The sequence below is a fragment of the Leptonychotes weddellii genome, chromosome 8, assembly GCF_054177405.1.
Source record: "Leptonychotes weddellii isolate Sample4059 chromosome 8, ASM5417740v2, whole genome shotgun sequence".
NCBI classification, from domain to species: Eukaryota; Metazoa; Chordata; class Mammalia; order Carnivora; family Phocidae; genus Leptonychotes; species Leptonychotes weddellii.
The window spans coordinates 53,957,810-53,975,793 of NC_138376.1; the positions used below are offsets into that span (position 1 = coordinate 53,957,810).

A 17,984-nucleotide genomic window follows, 5' to 3' on the forward strand; every position below is an offset into this window, starting at 1 on the left:
CAAAATAGGAAATAAGCATAGTTTCATGTTTCTTGCTCTTGGTGAACTTGTGTTTCTTTTTAGTAATCATAGTTGTTCATTTGAATTTATTAGAAGTCATTTGCTTAATATTCTATCTGAAGTATTTCTAGAAGTTAAAATTGAGCCTATCAATACACAAAATCCAAGGCCCCTACTTTACTCTTTTTTTTTTTTTTTTGACACTCAGAATATTTTCCTCTCTCTGGTCATTTGGCTTCTATTGCATTTTTCAAGATATATTCAAGTTTATTAGTAAAAGTTCTTCAGTTTCATCCACAAATCGTTTGAAGGCTTCTAACATAATAAATCCAGCAACAGAAACTCATTAAAAGTAGCCAAATTTACTCACCTTGTTGCAAGAAAAATCCCCTGGAAAAAAGATTTTCACATGATACCTCATTGAGGAAATACAATGTGAGGAGAAACTCTTACAGGGCGCCTGGGTGGCTCAGTCGGTTAAGTGGCTGCCTTCGGCTCAGGTCATGATCCCAGAGTCCTGGGATCGAATCCCGCATCAGGCTCCCTGCTTGGTGGGGAGCCTGCTTCTCCCTCTCCCTCTGCCTGCCTCTCTGCCTACTTGTGCTCTCTATCTCTCTGTCAAATAAATACAATCTTTAAAAAAAAAAAAAAGAGAGAGAAACTCTGACAATAGAGTAAATTGGTTGAATGCTTTTTGCTCTTCAAGAAAATAGCAAAAAGTCAAACACAGTTTAGTGAGAGGAATTCCATGACTGATGAAGGTAATTAGGCCCAATACACAGGTTGTCAATGGTCACGTTTGCTCCAGACCTGTGGTAGGAAAGATACAGGAAAACAAGCAAATGCATATCTTCAAGACAGTCCTTTTTGAAACCAAACTTTTGCCAGATTCCCTGGCAAGAAGTAACGGTGCAGATACTTTATGTTGACAACTAAATGTTAAATCTTTTGTTTAGACCGGGGCATAACAATGGATCTGCATCAAACTTAGAGAGATGTAGGACCACGCTGGGTACGTTTAAAGAACAATGACAGGGAGAGTGACAAATGTGGACATTGTTTCATATACTGAGTAGACAAAGAACTGGGCTGAGTGTAATCTGAATACTGACAGGAAAGTCATGATGATAAAAACCAACCTCAAATATCTGCAAAAAGAACACAGGGAGGAGGGAGCACAGGTCCTTGTGGTCAGAGCCTGAGCGAGGACCCAGAAGTAAAGGGCATGAATGAAGAGACTTGACTCAGAGGGGAAAGCAGTGTTCCTGTAGGAGAGTGGTCTGTAACAGGACTGTGCTGTCTTAGGGCTGGGAGAATTCTGAAGGGGTTCAAAGAAGAGCCGCACAATTGTCTATCAGGGATGTAAAAATAATCCCTGTCTTGGGAGGGCTCTCAGTCAGAAATCCTTCAAGCCACCCAGATTCCCTGATCCTGGGGCAAGAATCAGGCTGAGCATGCCCTGTGTCTGTGTTGTCAGTTCCAGGGGCTGCTCTGAGGGGAGGCTCTTGAACTTGCTGATGGGTTCTCTTGCCTTGTTTTAGTTCATTTACATTAGCCACAGTCCTCTACAGGAACACACTATGCCAGCAGAAACAGCTATTTCCCATCCCCGCTGGTTTCCTCCTAACACCACACATGCAAAATGCCCACAGTTCATTTTTGAGAACTGCTAGCTGATGACCCTATTTTTGCAACTTCACAGAGATTACAGTGATAGTATTTATTGATTAAGGTCTTTATTAATATTTAGAGCTCATTGCACTTAAAAAGCAGAATCATGAAGCGTGGGGGTTTTTTTGGTTTTTTGTTTTGTTTTTTTTTTTTTAGTTTCCAGTTTTTACATGCAGTGTTTTTAATCAAATATTCCAAATCACCTGTAAAGACACGAAAAATGTCGTATTTAATTTTTATTGCATTGCGATGGAAGCTGGGTGTGCTGTGGATGGAGTTCATGCGCAAAATGCCCTTCTTTAATGGAAAAATTATGCAGAAAGGACATTTTGCAAAATGCCAAGTTTAGAAAGAAGGGTAAATTTAGGAGGCTAGAAGAAAAAAGTGGGCTCCAGCCATTCCTCTGATAACGAGACTCTGATTTCACTAGGCAGCATGTCCTCCAGGCAAAGGCCATGTCAGCCAGTGGGTCATCTTTGGTCACTAATGCCAGTATGCAAACTCCAGTCATCCCAATTCATGATGCACTCATGAAGCCTTCCATCAAACATACTGAAACATACACTTTATCAAAGCAATACTTAAAAATTTATGAAAAGTCAGAGGCTGGACCGAATTTCCTTCAGAAGATATTTCTGAAGAATTGTTTTCTTGAACCTCTCTATATCTACTTCCTGTTAGCATTCTTTATTTTAATCCCACGATTCCATTCCATTTCAAGCATTTCAGATCTCCCCTCCCCCAATGCTTTCTTCATAGTTGACTCAAATGGACAGTTATACTATGGAAAGCTTATAGTCTGCCAAAATACTTGCAGAGAACACCTTCTAGGTAGAAATGTGTGGTTGTTTCAATCTGCAAAGCCCATGTTGCTAATTGGCCTCCTCGTTGAGCTAAATTCATTGAGATGTCTACTTTAAACAGCAGCTCCGTTTCTCCTGTCTTCGTTGCATTATTCATAATTGCTTGTGAGTGGCTGGAGGTTGTGTGTTTGGGTGAATGACATTGTGTAACTTGCCATGGTTCCTTTGGCAAAGCCTCAGCAGAGCTTTTCTGAATGCCTTATTTTCACATCATTTTAATTCTTGCTAAACAAACCCATGCTTGAAGCACGAGCTTTGGAAGCTAGACATCATCTGTTCCACAAGCACCCATGGTATTTCCAAGTAAAGCTTTTTTTTTTTTTTTTTACCAAATTAAATCTGACAAATTGATTCTTCATTAACCCGCAAGAAAAGTTGATGGTAATTTCCTTGAATGAACATAGAGGTCTTTGACCTGGTAATATTTTTGTATCATAAATGTCCTCCTCATGCAATAATCTTTGCCTCCTAGAGAAGTTTTAGACAGAGGTCTTCATCAAAGATAATTTCCTCAAAAACAAAATATAAATGATTGCTTTAGGCAAAATAAAGGCCAATTACGATTGCAAAATAATTTTGAAGGGATATGGATCTTACGATATTTCAGGATTAATATATAAAAGGAAAATGTCCGTAGTTTTTGGAACTGATCTTAAAACTTCCCTAAGTTGGTGACTCATGTCAAAATGGGCCATTTTCCAGCTCCCAGCCCCTACCTTCCTAATCTCCCCATCCCCACCACAGGCACCTAATTTTTCATTTGTGCCATGGACCCTTCAGCAGTCTGGTGAAGCCTGTGAGCCATTCCTCAGAATAATGTTTTTAAATGTATAAAATACATGTGGTTACAAAAGAAAAAAATTATATGGTGATGCTGTTATTAAAATTTTGAACAAGTTTCTGATACAGTAATACCTATGCTTCTTTATTAATACTTTTTTTTAAAAAACCCAGAAGTGGGACTAGTAACTACCATAAATAATCATGAAATAGTGATGAGCAAAATAAGTATGCAAGACGAAACAGTTATGGTTTCATCTACAACTGTAAAATGGGATATGACAATATCTGTGATTTCTTTGAGTAACAAAGTCACAAGTACTGCTAATACCATCATGGTTTGTTGCCATGGTTAGTGACAAAGAGGTCATTTTTTTCCCATCCATGCTCACAGCCCCCCTAAATTCTGTCCATAGACCCCTTGGAGGTCAATGGACCCTAGATTAAGACACTCTGTATCTAAGGACTCTTTTTGATTTATTTATTTGAGAGAGAGAGTGAGTGAGAGAGAGAGAGAAGGAGCAGGGGAAGGGGAGGGAGACGCACACTCTCTGCTGAGCAGGGAGCCCGTTGCGGGACTCGATCCCGGGATCCTGGGATCATGACCTGAGCCAAAGGCAGACACTTAACTGCTGAGTCACGCAGGCGCCCCATATCAAATGTTTCTTGCCACTGCTCCCACTTTTATTCCATCAGTAAAGACGTGGAGTGGGTAGTGGTCAGCTGCCAGGATACATGTGTGTGGGAACCTCAAAAGCAGTGACATCAGCAGAACCACACTCAGCCTTGGTGGCGTACCATGTCACTGCCAATGAGCCCAATGTCTCAACACTGTCACCTCAGAGGCGCCATTCTGTCAGTTCAGGGCTTTCTCCAGCCAGGGAGCCTTTCTCTGGCAATGCTACTGAAAGCCAATTCATAGCAGAATGTATTCATTGTTCCCCATGATGTCATTCTCCAAGATCAGGAAATGTCCCCCAAATATCCTTTATGCTTATTTACCTAAACCTTATATGCTTGGTCTGCACTTTCCTCAGAATGACATGTTCTGTACATTCACTTCCTCTAGGAAAAAAGTACTTCCATCTCTTTAAACAGACTTTGTGCCCAAGATTTGGACCCAGAATTCCATGTGGATGTCTAAAATTGGATTTATCATCTTCTCAAAATTAATTTTTTCTCCTGACGTTCCTGACTTTTCTCCTCCTGACTTCTGAGGAGCATCGCAGTAACTATGCATGGAAACCTCAGACCTTTCAGCCCCCACACCCCTTCCTAAACTCTGCCGCCCAATTTCTTAACTCTCCAAGTCAGAGAGCTCCTGTGTTTACAGCTTCCCTCGAATATCCCTCTCTATTCCGTTCTCATTTCCACCAGTTAGTTTACAACCTAACCTGCATCACCATTACTCTTGCCCCTGCTTCTCAACTAACACACACTGCTGCCAATTTGATTTTCCCGGAGTGCAACTCTGATGATAGTTCCCTGTTCAAAAATCTTCAGTGGGGAGTGCATGGGTGGCTCAGTTGGTTAAGCGACTGCCTTCAGCTCAGGTCATGATCCTGGAGTCCCAGGATCAAGTCCTGCATCGGGCTCCCTGCTCGGCGGGGAGCCTGCTTCTCCCTCTCCCACTCCCCCTGCTTGTGCTCTCTCTCTCTGTCAAATAAATAAATAAAATCTTTAAAAAAAAAAATCTTCAATGGCTCTCCATTATCTAGGGAACTTAAGACAGATCCTGCCATACAAGCCTCTCCACATCATGGCCCAGACTCCCAATTCAGCACCTGTCTCACCCTGTGCTACAAACTTGATAACTTTCTGTTCATGAAACAAGGAACAGATATTTTACTTCATTTATTTTTTTGCCTTATTACCTTTCTCATATACTCTCCTTCTAGAATGTGTTTCTCCAGAAAGTTCTCTTGTTGCAAGCCTACCCTTCCTTCAAAAACAATCTCAAGCATCACCAATTTATGAGGACTTTCCTGATGTGCTTCCACCATTCCCAACTGAATAGAAGAGCCCCCTCCCACTTTCAGCCTCTATAACATTTTTCTTAGCATTTATCAGCCTCTACCCTTCATTATGATCCAGTACAGTAGTCCCCCCTTATCTGCAGGGGACATGTTCTAAGACCCACTGTGGATGCCTGAAACCATGGATAGTACCAAACCCTATATACACTGTTTTTTTCCTATGCATACATACCCATGATAAAGATTAAGGTATAAATTAGGCACAGTAAGAGATTAACAACAATAAATAATAATAAAATAGAATAGTTGTAACAATATTCTATAATAGAAGTTATGTGAATGTGGTCTTTCCCTCTCTCAAAATACCTTATTGTACTGTACTCACCCTTCTCCTTCTTGTGATGACGTAAGATGATAAACTGACTACATGATGAGGAAAGTGAGGTGAATGACATAGGCATTGCGATGTAGCCCCAGGGTCCTACTGACCTGTCGGAAGTAGGCTCATCTGCTTCTGTACTATGGCTGACCACTGGTAACTGAAACCACAAAAAGCAAAACCACAGCTAAGGGGGGACTACTGTGTGTTCATCTTACCAACCACGTTAGATTTCTTTGTTTTTACTTAAACTCCAGCTGTATTAGATTTTTTTATTCCTTAAAAATACAGACGCTTTAATGTATCCCTTGTACCTCAGTAGTGTTTGGTACACTGTTTTTTCACAGTGGGTACTCAGTACATGTTTTCAATTGGACTGAAATGATTCCTACGCAAAATAATGAATTTACCGGGATGACCTGCCTTACACTTTTCATGTACCGCTGAAGGATAAGCAGGTGTTCACTAACACTAATTTATTAACTGGTAATTTTAGTGATGCTGTGCTTGCTTCTGACCTTCACCCACATGGTCTCACGGACCAGAACGCTCCTTCTCCCCAGCCATTCAAAGCATCGCGCTAACTCCTGCTGGGCCTTCAGGGCTCAGTCTGACCATCGCTTTCTCCAGGAAGTCTTCCTAACCCCAAGTCTGGCTTCACAGGCGTGCAACCTGTGTGCTCCCACAAAGCCCAGCACCTACAAGAGTGCCACAATTGCTGCCATGCTTTGCTGTCACCATCTTAAAATTCTTAATAGTTTTTTTTTTAAGATTTTTTTCATTTGAGAGAGAGCATGCATGAGCGAGGGGAGGAGCACGGGGGAAGCAGAGGGAGAGAATTCCAGGCAGATCCACACTGAGGGCAGAGCCCGGTGCAGGGTTTGCTCTCACAACCCTGAGATCATGACCTGAGCCGAAACCCGTGTGTCAGATGCTTAACCAGTTGAGCCACCCAGGTGCCTCTTCACAGTTTTTCAACAAGGGCCTGCATTTTTACTTCGCACTCAGCTCCTCAAAGGGAGTGAGCAGTCCTGCCTAACCCCTTCTCTCCTATATACTCCTGTCATCCCCTGTATTTTCCCAATCTTTGCAATCATCACTCAGAATCTTAATTTTCTGTTTACTCTTGTTCAATGTTTATTTACTTAATATTATTTTATTTAAACTGAATTAATATAAATTAAAATAATTTAATAAATTTCATATTTATTTAATTTTCTGTTTACTACTCTGTATACCTCAATAGACCCTAAACTCTGTCAAGGCAAAAAAATGACTCAGCCCAGTATTATATACTTAATCAGTATTTGCTGATTGGCTAAATGGATGAGTGATTGAGGAAAGGAGGAATTAGTGAATTAATGAATGTATTTGTCTATGCATAGCCCTTTGGGCAGCCTGAACAATGGAGGCCTTTGGCTTGCTGTCTTCAGATGGCCCCGTATAGACGTAACAGAATTCTAGTACAGAAACTACTCTTGTTAGTAAACAGTGTAAAATTTCAAGAAAGAAAAGGGGCAAAGTAGTGACATGAAGGAAAAAATTTAAGCAACACCCAAATATTAGTGAAGAAGGAACTAGCAAAAGGACTCATGATTATTATAGTCCTGTTTTAAACACAAACATAGAGACCATGAACATACCACTGGGATGCTCTTGGAGGAAGAAGAAGTCTTAGTCATTAAGTAATGCCCTGCTTGCTTTTCCTAATGGTTTCTGGTAAGCCTGGAAAAGGAGAGCATACCTAGATAACAGCTACTCACAAAGAGGGGAAACGTCTGTGGCCGTCTTTACCTGATGCCACATCATCCTCCTAACTATCTGAGTGATCCCTGAATTTCATTTTCTCATTAGTAGTTTGGGGCTTTGTAGGTGCGCTGGAATTCCATTTCCGGCTTACAATTTCCATTCCATTAAGGCCAACTCAAAGTATAATCCAGAGTATCCTGAATTGTTAGATGCATGAGTCAAAAGTATAGTGAGCAGTTATTAACGACGTATTCTAGATTTTTTTCACTTGTAGACTCCTTTTCCTTGGAGACTTCGTCTATTTGAAATGATAATTACTTCCCTCTCAGTTTGAAGAGAGAGAGAAGTATCCCCAAAGGTCTTGCAGAATCAACAATGTTACTGCCATTCTCATCTATTCAGTTCATTCAGCAACACTGGGCAGCAGCTCAAGGGCAAACAGTGCTAAACCCTCTTTCTGCTACACAGCCTTGGATGAGTTATAAAATGGTCTTAATTCTCAGTTTTCATATCTGTAAAATGGGAATAATCATATTTCTACTCCATAAATTTGTGAGGATAACATGGATAATGCATATGAAAGTGCTTAGCACCATGTCCATGTTAGTAATTATTATCAACATATAGAACATAAGCAATTATGAACTTCCACTTGGTTCTGTGTTGGAATAGATATAAAGAAATAAGGAGTACATGGTATTGGTTAAGGGTCCACAAACTTCTCCTCTAAAAGGGTCAGTGAGTACATATTTTAGTCTTGTGTGCCATATTGTTCTGCCACAACTATTTAGTTCTGCAGCTGTAGCATGAAAGCGGCCATAGACAAGATGTAAGCAAATGGGTGTAGCTATGTGACAATAAAACTTTATTTACAAAAACAGGCTTTAGGGGCCAGGTTTGTTCCCTAGGCCATAATTTACCAATCCCTGGCTATAGGTCCTTGGGAGCTCCCAGTCAAGTGCGGTAGAAAGACTTGGATGACGTGTCAGGGCAAGCCTAAGGAGGCAGAGATTAACTCCAGCGCCATACAAATGAATGTGGAAACTGATATTTTAGGGGAGATTACTGTATGAGCTTCCCGGAAATACGTAAAAGTAAAAGGTATGTCCTAGAGCTCAGGTATTGGTTGTTTTTTTTAAGGTTTTATTTATTTATTTGAAAGAGTGAGAGTGCATGAGTGGGGGGTTGGGGGAGGAGCAGAGGGAGAGGAACAAACAGACTCTGTGCTGAGAACGGAGCCCGATGTGGGGCTCAATCCCATGACCCTAAGATCCTGAGATCACGACCTGAGCCAATACCAATAGTCCATCGCTTAACCGACTGAGCCACCCAGGTGCCACTGTTTGTTTGTTTTTTAATCTTGCATTTTAGGATAAATAACTTCAACCTAAAACACAGCCTTCTCTTTTTATTAGACATTTTCCTTGGGAACTCAGCTCCACACTCCCAGATCCTGAGAGTACCATAATTTGGGGAATAAAAATGTCTGTAGATTGGCAGAAAATTCTGCTCCTCACTTCTGCTCCCTAGCACTGTGGTATGAATAGACAGAGCTGAGGGGTCATCTCTTTTAGCAGTTTGCTGGGAAATGGAAAGTACATGGGGAGCAGAAGAAATCGTTCCCTTCCTTTTCTGTTCTTATTAATATTATAAAGGAATGACAAGCAAGTATCCATGAGCAAAATTAGACTGTGAAAATGAGCCAGTGGCTTAGTAACAGCCACTTAGAACATTTGATGGGTCACCACCACTGCCGAATGTGAGGTGGATTCTGCTTCTTTGATAAGAGAACAGCTGTGGCATGTGCTCCCAGGGTAGGAAAGCAAGAACACACTTTCGGGGCCTTTCTCCCCTCTTGTGAGAGGATTTATGGAAAGTTCACACATTCTCAAATGCAGACGTTTAAATATGGCAGGCAACACAGACGCAACATTCTCTTCATCGATGAAGTTGTAAAGGAACTCCATGTGCACAATACATTGTATTTACACATAGAGAGAGAGAGAGAGAGGAAGGAGTGGGGGGGGTGGGCAGAGGGAGAGGGAGAGAGAGAATTTTAAGCGGGCTCTGGGCCCAGGGCAGAGCCCAACACAGGGCTCGATCTCAGGACCCTGAGATCAAGACCTGAGCTGAAATCAAGAGTCGGATGATTAACCGACTGAGCTACCCAGACGCCCCCGTATTATATTTTGATATTCAAAATGGCTAGTCCCTTCCGAGGCTTTTATGATTTAATCAGTGCCAATTCAAATGGGTCTGGTGCTTTAAACTATAGAAACAAGAAATGAAGTCTGTCATGATAAGGCAAGGTTCTTATCAGATTTCTCTTTTTTGTTGTTGTTTTACAGTTTTCTCCTTGTCTTTGGTTGCTTGATTTTGTCAGTGTTTTCCACCATCCCTGAGCACACAAAATTGGCCTCAAGTTGCCTCTTGATTCTGGTAAGTGATACATATGAGCAAAAATGTACATAAAGTTTGTATAAGAACTGTCTATAACATTTATGCTATGCATTGTATCCCACAAAAAGTTCTATCTAGAAAAGAAGAGAGTTGCTGTGAAGTATAAAACTCTCAAAGATCACTGAAATATTGGCCTGCCATTTTAACGTTTAGTCAGTCCTCAGAAATATATACAGATACTCAGTGTTACTATTACATAGCAATATCTTATGTTATAGTTACATCAAAAATAGAAGGCAGGACTTGGAAGCAGTTTTACTTATGTTTATCTATGGTAATAAACAAATTATAAGAATCAATATCCATGAGGTCTCTCATAATATTGCTCAAAGTCACAGAATAGAGAGCATTTTCCAATAACTGCAATTTGGCAGTAGGTCAGTGTAATTAGCCCAGAACTACGAGAATATAGCACCTCATAAGAAAACAGAAGGCTCCTTCATGCTCTTTTCAACCAACAGACTACTTTATGAGTTTTGCTGCTAATGCAGTTACCTGCCTGGTAAGAAATTCTGCAGTTAGCTCTGTTTCCATTATGCTGTCAATCCTCAACCACACAGAATTGCTCAATTCATTTCAAAATGGAAAAAGACCCCAAGATATTTTAGTCTGAATTATTCTGGGCCTTTTAAGCTCTTTTACTTTCTATTACAACTAAACTATATCACTGTATACTCAGATTCCCATCTGATTGAAAGTTTGGTTCATTTATATCCATTTTTGATCCACTCACTTAGTGCAAAAACATCAGACTTGACAGTCTCAGAACTGTCTGAATGTACTATAAGTTGAAACAATTCGCTTCTGTAAAACCTGGTGGACTACAGAGGAGGAGAGAGAAAGGGTATGGGGGGAAGCTGGCTTCTGTGCCCTAATAAAGAGATGTTGGTTATGTACAGCAATAAGCATTTAATATAAGAAAAGTATTCTTACCTTGAAGGTGAAACTGAAAGATCTCAACTCATGTAACCTGAGCTGAGAGCAGCTGTTCTTCCTACCTATGCTTTCAGATGGCTAGTTTGTGCTTGACGTTACTAAGACTTCATCAAGTCTCTGTCCTACATCAGGGAGAAATCACTTCTGAGCCTGGAACAAATCTATCCCAATTTGTTTCCATACAAATTGTGCTCAGCGGTATATTGTTAATGTTAAGGTTACTATTTGGAAACCCAGCGTAGAAAACAGACCAAAAAGCACACTGGGAATTTGTTTCATTTATGAGGTTTCCATTTGGGTAGCAAGTGGGCTTTTAGCCTCATGTACCCCTTTGGTAACAACAAATGACCTTGAGCCCAGGGTCTAAGGCACAGCTGGCTTTTGGGTTCATACACAGAATTACAACTGGGAATTTTTGATTGAAAAAGTAAATCTGACTTCTAGACTCGGAAACATGAGAAACTGGATCTACTGCAAGACCAGTGATATCTATTATGAATGAATCAAGCATTAAGAATCCCATAAAAAGGAATTTTTCATGACCAGGTCAAGAATTCAAAATGTTAGGTTTACATCCTTCAAATCTCTGAAATATAAATTCCTCCATTGCTAACGAGTTTCTAAATAGTCTAAATAGACATTACTAATGAGTTTCTAAATATGCTATTAAAAAGCCCACGGCTGATTCATATCTTGATTTTTAAAACTTTTTGAGCAGTGAACAGTTCATTACAGTTTAGTAACTAGGGTGCATTTGAGTAGATAATGTAGATGTTGTCACATATCCCTCAGCTGGGTTTTTTTGTTGTTTGCCAACTTTATTGAGATATAATTGACATATAACATTGTGTAAGTTTAAGGTGTATCATTTGATGACGTTATATATGTATATATGCAAAATGATTGATTGTCTCACATAGTTACCGTTTTGTGTGTGTGTGGTAAGAATTTCTAAGACATACTCTCTTAGTAATTTTCAAGTATACACTACACTATCTCTAACTATAGTCACGATGCTGTATGTTAGATCCTTGGAACTGGTTTGTCTTATAACTTCGAGCTTGCATCCTCTGACCACCTTCACCCTTACCCCACCCCCACCCCACGCCCTCCCCGCAACCATCAGTCTACTCTGTTTCTATGAGTTCAGGGTTTTTTGTTTTTTAGATTTTACATATGAGACCATGCAGTATTTGTCTTTCTCTGTCTGACTTATCTCACTAAGCCTAAGGCCCTCAAGGTCCATCCATGTTGTCACAAATGGCAAGATTTCCTTCTTTTTATGGCTGAATAATATTCCATTGTGTGTATGTATGCGGTGATTCTACTTCCTTCAGATACATACCCACAAGTGAGATTGCTGGATCAAAGGGAGTTCTATTTTTAATTCTTTTCAGGAACCTCCATACTGTTTTCCACAGTGGCTGTACCAGTTTGCTTTCCCATCAACAGTACCCAGTGGTTCCCTTTTCTCCCCAACCTCCCCAGCATTTGTTACCTCTTGTCTTTTTTATACTAGCCATTCTAACAGGTGTGAGGTGATACCTCACTGTGGGTTTGATTTGCATTTCGCCAGTGATCAGTGATGCTGAGCACCTTTTCCTGTACCTGTTGGCCATTGGGGTCTCTTCTTTCCTCTCTTAGTCTTGAATGCCTTTGGATTTAGCAAAGTAGAAACCAGTCCCATTATGCAAATGAGGCCCTTGTTTTGAGCAATACAGTGATTACTGCAGATACACGTTCTCAGAAAGGTTGCTATGCTTCCATAAGAAGAGCGCTTGCTTATCCTCCTGTTGTTGTGCTATGGGGATAAATGGTCAAGGTGTATGTTTTAAACCAAAGTGTATTCTTAAAACCTACCTAGAAATATGCAGGCTGTGTTGCAGGTCTAAGATTTCCCTGACGTTATTCTTCTTCATCAGTGTTTCGCCAAAAAGGATGTTTTATTTAAAAGTCTCATGCTCTCCTGACTGAGCTAGCCAGGCAAATGCTAAGAAAAAAAAAAATTATGCTTTATGTAGACCAAAAAAAAAAAAAAATTCAAGTCTAGGCTTTGTTTTTATTTTCTTATTTAGCAATTAATAAATTGGAAAAGCATGCATATTTTAATTCTTTTTCACAATTAGCGTATCATAAAAGTTCAGTCAGCTGTAGAATATTGGAAAAAAAACAAGAGATATCTTAATGGTTTAGGGAATCTTAGTTATTCTTTTAATGTGTATGTTTGAGACAGTTAATCTGATTTCAAAGTCCGTCTTCTGAATATCTAATCAAACAATTCATAGAACACAATTCTGACAAGCAATGTTTTTAGTGAACATTTTATGAAGCATATCTAAAGAATTGCCATCCAAATAGTAATATGAATGGCTTTTAAAATGTTTGCAAAAATTTATAATAATGTCACTTTTGTACACTTTTGGCCACAAATAAAACACCAGAGAAATAAATTTAGAGGAACTGTATATAAATGATACGTCAAGATTATGTATTTTTTCATAGCTCTGTCCCATGTGTTTTTGTTTTTTTTTTTTACATTTTAAAAGATGTCCCTATATTCTAACTGTAATTCCATTTCTGTGCAAGTAGCAGGCGCCCACACTGACAGGGAGCACACAACAGGCAAACTGGCTCCTAGACAAACTTTCCAAGCCCCCTGTGACACTCATACCTTCCATCTGTTTCCTTGAGAGGACCACCATACTAGGGGCAGGCCATTGCTTCGGACTTGGTCTTGCCCACCTCCTGGAGTTCCCATGGAGTCTTCAGCTCTCCTTCCTCACCCCAAGGGAAGAGACCTTGTCATTCTCATCTAGAATCACACTCCCAGGGCTACTTAGATACTTGTAAATTACTTGCCTTGGTTACAAGCCAAATGGATATGTTGGGGTTTTGGAATATAGGTGAGGTTCGGTGGGGTAGAGTCTGGAGCCCACAACCAAGGAAGAATTCTTGAGACGTCTTTGGTGCAAAATGGTGATTTTTAAAGCACAGGGACAGGACCCGTGGGCAGAAAGAGCTGCTGCTCCGGGGTTGTGAGGGGTGGCTAATTATATACTTAGGAGTTGGGGGAGGTAAGGAAAAGGGAGGTTTCAAAAGAACTTTCATATGCTAAAGAAGCCTCCTAAGATACCAGAGGCCTTGCCTTTGTCAAGTTAAGGTTGTTTTTCCTTCTAGCAAGGCATTAACATGAAGATAGTTGGGAGCTTTCCTGGAGGAACGTAACTCTGCCAGCTTCATGTATCTGTCAATGGGCTGCAGGTTATAAGGACAATTTAATTGTACTACGTTTCCTTCTGGAAGATAGGTTATTGATAGAAATGCTTTTGTTCTTGTAAATTGCTAAGACTTTTGTAAACTGAGGAAGACTCATGCCCTGCGTACTGTGATCTCTATAAATTAACCATTTGTTTTTCCTTTCCTTAGCTTCAGGGCACCAGGAGTGCCTGAGGAATGTCACACATATCCCATGGGGGGAGGGCGGGGGGCATTGTGAGGTGTCAGCTTCTGCTTTGTCCCCAGCCTGCCTTCAGCTCCCTCATCAGATACACACAAATTCTGTGGGAATTTGCTGTTTTATTCTTCTCAGTTGTGCGACCTGGGATTTCATACTATACACCAGGTTCCCTTGTTTCTCTCCACAGAAACAGTGGGGCACAGACTTGAGAACGTGATCTAGACTCTAGAGCTGGGTACGATGAGTTCAAATTCCACTTCTACCACTTTTTTATATGTGTGCCTTTGGGAAACCACTCTTCTGTCTTTGTTTTCTCATCTGTTAAAAGTGGAGAATAACACAGCCTACTTCATAAAATTGTGAGGATTAGCTAAGTTCAAGTGCTTCGAACAGGGCTCAGCACAGGGAAAGTTGGAAAATATTATAATCACTGGTTCTTCCATATATAATGAAGCCTAATAAGGACAGTGAACAGGGGAATATTTGAAAATGCTACATCTGAGAAAATATCACACTTTTCTAATAGAAAACAAGTATCTTTGCTAGAATTTTCTCACCACAAACACTGCTAATTATGGCAGCTCTCTTTTTTTTATGGCAGCTTTCTATACAAACATGTTCATCTAACTGAAAGTGACTCAATGGCACACATTCAGAGAGAGGTATGTGTTCATAATAACCACTAATTTTTGGTGACTAATGAACAGATTCTTATTGTCGTAGTTCTTTGGTAAATGCATCTGAGGAAAACGCTCATGGCTTTCCAAGTACTTCTCCCAGTGCTGGCATCTGCTGGGCGGAGCCCTGGGCAGGGAAAACTAGGTCTGACAGGACGGCTTGCTCTGCCCTCACTCTGGGGATAAAATTTATGAACTCCAGAATATAGTATGAAGACGTGTACCCAAATACCAAGGACAATTAAAAGCTGGTGTTCATTTCCTATGTTTTGTAAATTCTTCAAAACTGAAAGGGCGCTAGCATTATTTAAGTACCTTTCATTTATCAGACTCATTGATTTCTTATGAAGACAAACCATAAGAGATGTTCAGTTCAAGTATTAGTCCTCTCGTTTACCAAATGGCTAATTAAGTTGTGCAAGATCGTGCACTGGGTATGAGACCGAGCTAAGATTCCAGCCTAGGCCTGGCTGATGAAAAGCCTGGGCTATCTTCACGGCATCCAGCAACCCGAATTCTCCTGCCTGTTAGTCGAGACTAACAAGTCCTACCAAAGTGCATTTGCCACTGCTCAATGAAGCAGTCACAAAGGTTCAAGGTTTCTTTGGGCTCCATATATGCCCAGTGATGCCTACAATCCTTTTACTTAGAATAAGTTTCTTTCTTTCATACAAAGTGTACTTACTAATTTACCACAAATGGGTGTATCAGTTGGGACCACTATAAGTTCTTTGTATCAAGAATTCTAAATACTATTTTATAAACAATCAAAAGCCTGATCTTTGGGGTAAATAGTCAAGCATAAAGTTGTGCCTTCTAGTCCCAGCTTCCATTGCTCAGGTGAGCAACGTTAAAGGAAACTCTTTTATTTCCAGGTTAAACTACTGTGGAAAGTTTTGTTTTGGTTTGTTTTGATTTCATTAGCCTGAGGTTGTATGTTTTAGCATTTCATGTCCCACCTTCTTAAGAACAATGCTGTTTAGAATGCATTTCCTCTCCATTGAATAATCTGGCCTTCCCCATTAGTTTTAAAGTATTCATTTTAGGTCTTAAAATATAGATTGTTCAACCCATTGAAAATAGATGACCTCTCCATTAATGGAAGTGACATATGTTATATGCCACATTTACATCGAAGGTGGTTATTTCTAAAATTGCCCACCCACAAGCAATAAAAGGAATGCCATTATCATTTTAGCAAGATAGAGAATGTTTCCGTATTTTTGCTTCTCTACCCTCCTGCTGTGTTAGAAAAGACTCCAAACCACAAATGGATTGTGCTAAGCATCTGGTTGAATACTCAAACACATGGTCAAATATTCAGGTTTTCCCAAACATCTGGGTGTTTGGCACCTTCTCAACAGAGCATATGCATATTTGCTAGTTTTGCTAGTTTTGCTAGTTTTGCTGGTTTTGCTTCATGTAGCGAAGCAAACATGGGTTTGCTGTTTCTTTGCACAATGAATCAGTTCCTGAAATTGTACGAATCCAATTTAGACGGATCTAATTATATCTTAAATGCACTAATGGAGCTTGCTATTTAAAGAAAATCTGTAGTGAATCCTTTTGTAAAGTGAAGAGTCCCCTTGAAAAGCTAATAACTACATAATTAATCTGTGTTACATGTTTGTTTTCTTTCTCTAATATAGGTGTATGTGGGGTTTTTTTTTTCATTGCTGTATGAGCATCCATTATCTCACATGGTATTGAAGAATCAGAGATGTGGCCATTTCCCACCTGTCAGTATTAGTAAAGGGGGGGGTGGGTAACCAGCCACAAACATATCTGCCTGTCCCTGAAAAGTAGAAGGGTTTGTGCATAAAATTAAATGGGTTTGATGTAGAAGATTACATTAAGTCTTTACATTTAAAGTTCTGGCATTAAACATTGTAAGAGAGGATAGCAGAGTATAAGGATAAGAATCCATTTGAGGATATTAAATTTTATGTTTGTAATGGAAGTGACAGAGTATGAGATATTAAGCAATCAGATATGAGGAATGAGTGATGCTTCTTTATGTTTATCACATCCCTGTAATTTACTGCAGAAAGCTCTCAGAATACCCCAATGAACATTGAAAACTGCAATTATTTTCCTTTGCTTGTCTTTCATCAAGGAAAATGCAAATAAACTTTAAAATGATTCATGGAGACTAACAATCCTCATCAATCTGCTGATGACTGAAAAGAAAAAGCAGGAGTAGTTTAACACCTACGCTGAATCTTAACAGAGGGATAATAATATAGTAAGTTATCCTGTGAAAAGTGTTTCACATATCAGGGGAAAGACTTGTTCGAGTTAAAGGTAATGAAATTGTACCTGAAAAAGACCACGCCTCCATCTATAATCAGGAAGGAAAGAACTTTACATGTTTCTGGTGCGAGCCCTCGTGTCTGGCCAAGTGACCGGTCTATCAGAGAGCTGCCCTGCGCAATTTTGTTTCCAGACTTGAGAAGAAGTGCCGCAGACATCCTTAGTGCTCTGAGTGAACCACACTCCATCAGGTTCATGCTGATGCTGATCTCCTGTGTCCTTCTGAGCGCCACAAAAGTATATTCAACTGAGAGAGAAAGAGAGAAACAAGGTGATATAATAAACATCAGAGGGTTGCTGGAAAACAACAGAGCGCACGATGATTGGCAATAAAAAGAAGAATGCTCTACCCTTACTGCCCTTCCAGGCTTAAATAATGTCCACCATTTGAAACCTGGGTCAAAGCTGAGTCCAATAAACTGTTTCTTCCCTCTAATTTCCCTGAGTACAGGCTACCTGACATTGTATCTCCTCCCTCATTTATTTATTTAACAATAATTATGCAGCACCCAATACGAGCAAGGCATTCTATTGGGCCCTGAGGAGATAGCAATGAACAAAACAGGCAAAATCTCTGTCCTCGTGGAACTCACATTTTTATGGGGAAGATAGACAGTAAACAATTCGGCAAATCAATATATTAAGTGTTATAAATAAAAGTAAAGCAGAAAAGAGGAATAGGTAGTATGGTTAGAGAAGTCCACTGGAAAGGGTAGCATTGTA

General features: G+C 40.0%; 1 protein-coding gene across 4 annotated transcripts in view; it reads left to right on the forward strand.

Moving 5' to 3' along the window:
* Positions 1–17,984, forward strand: part of KCNQ5 (potassium voltage-gated channel subfamily Q member 5) — a 476,049-nt gene that overhangs the window by 297,643 nt on the left and 160,422 nt on the right. For all 4 annotated transcript variants that reach the window (XM_081828546.1, XM_081828547.1, XM_081828548.1 and 1 more), the window contains exon 2: positions 9,767–9,857. In XM_081828546.1, the coding sequence (XP_081684672.1) occupies positions 9,767–9,857 (91 nt within the window). The remainder of the gene's footprint in view (positions 1–9,766; positions 9,858–17,984) is intronic.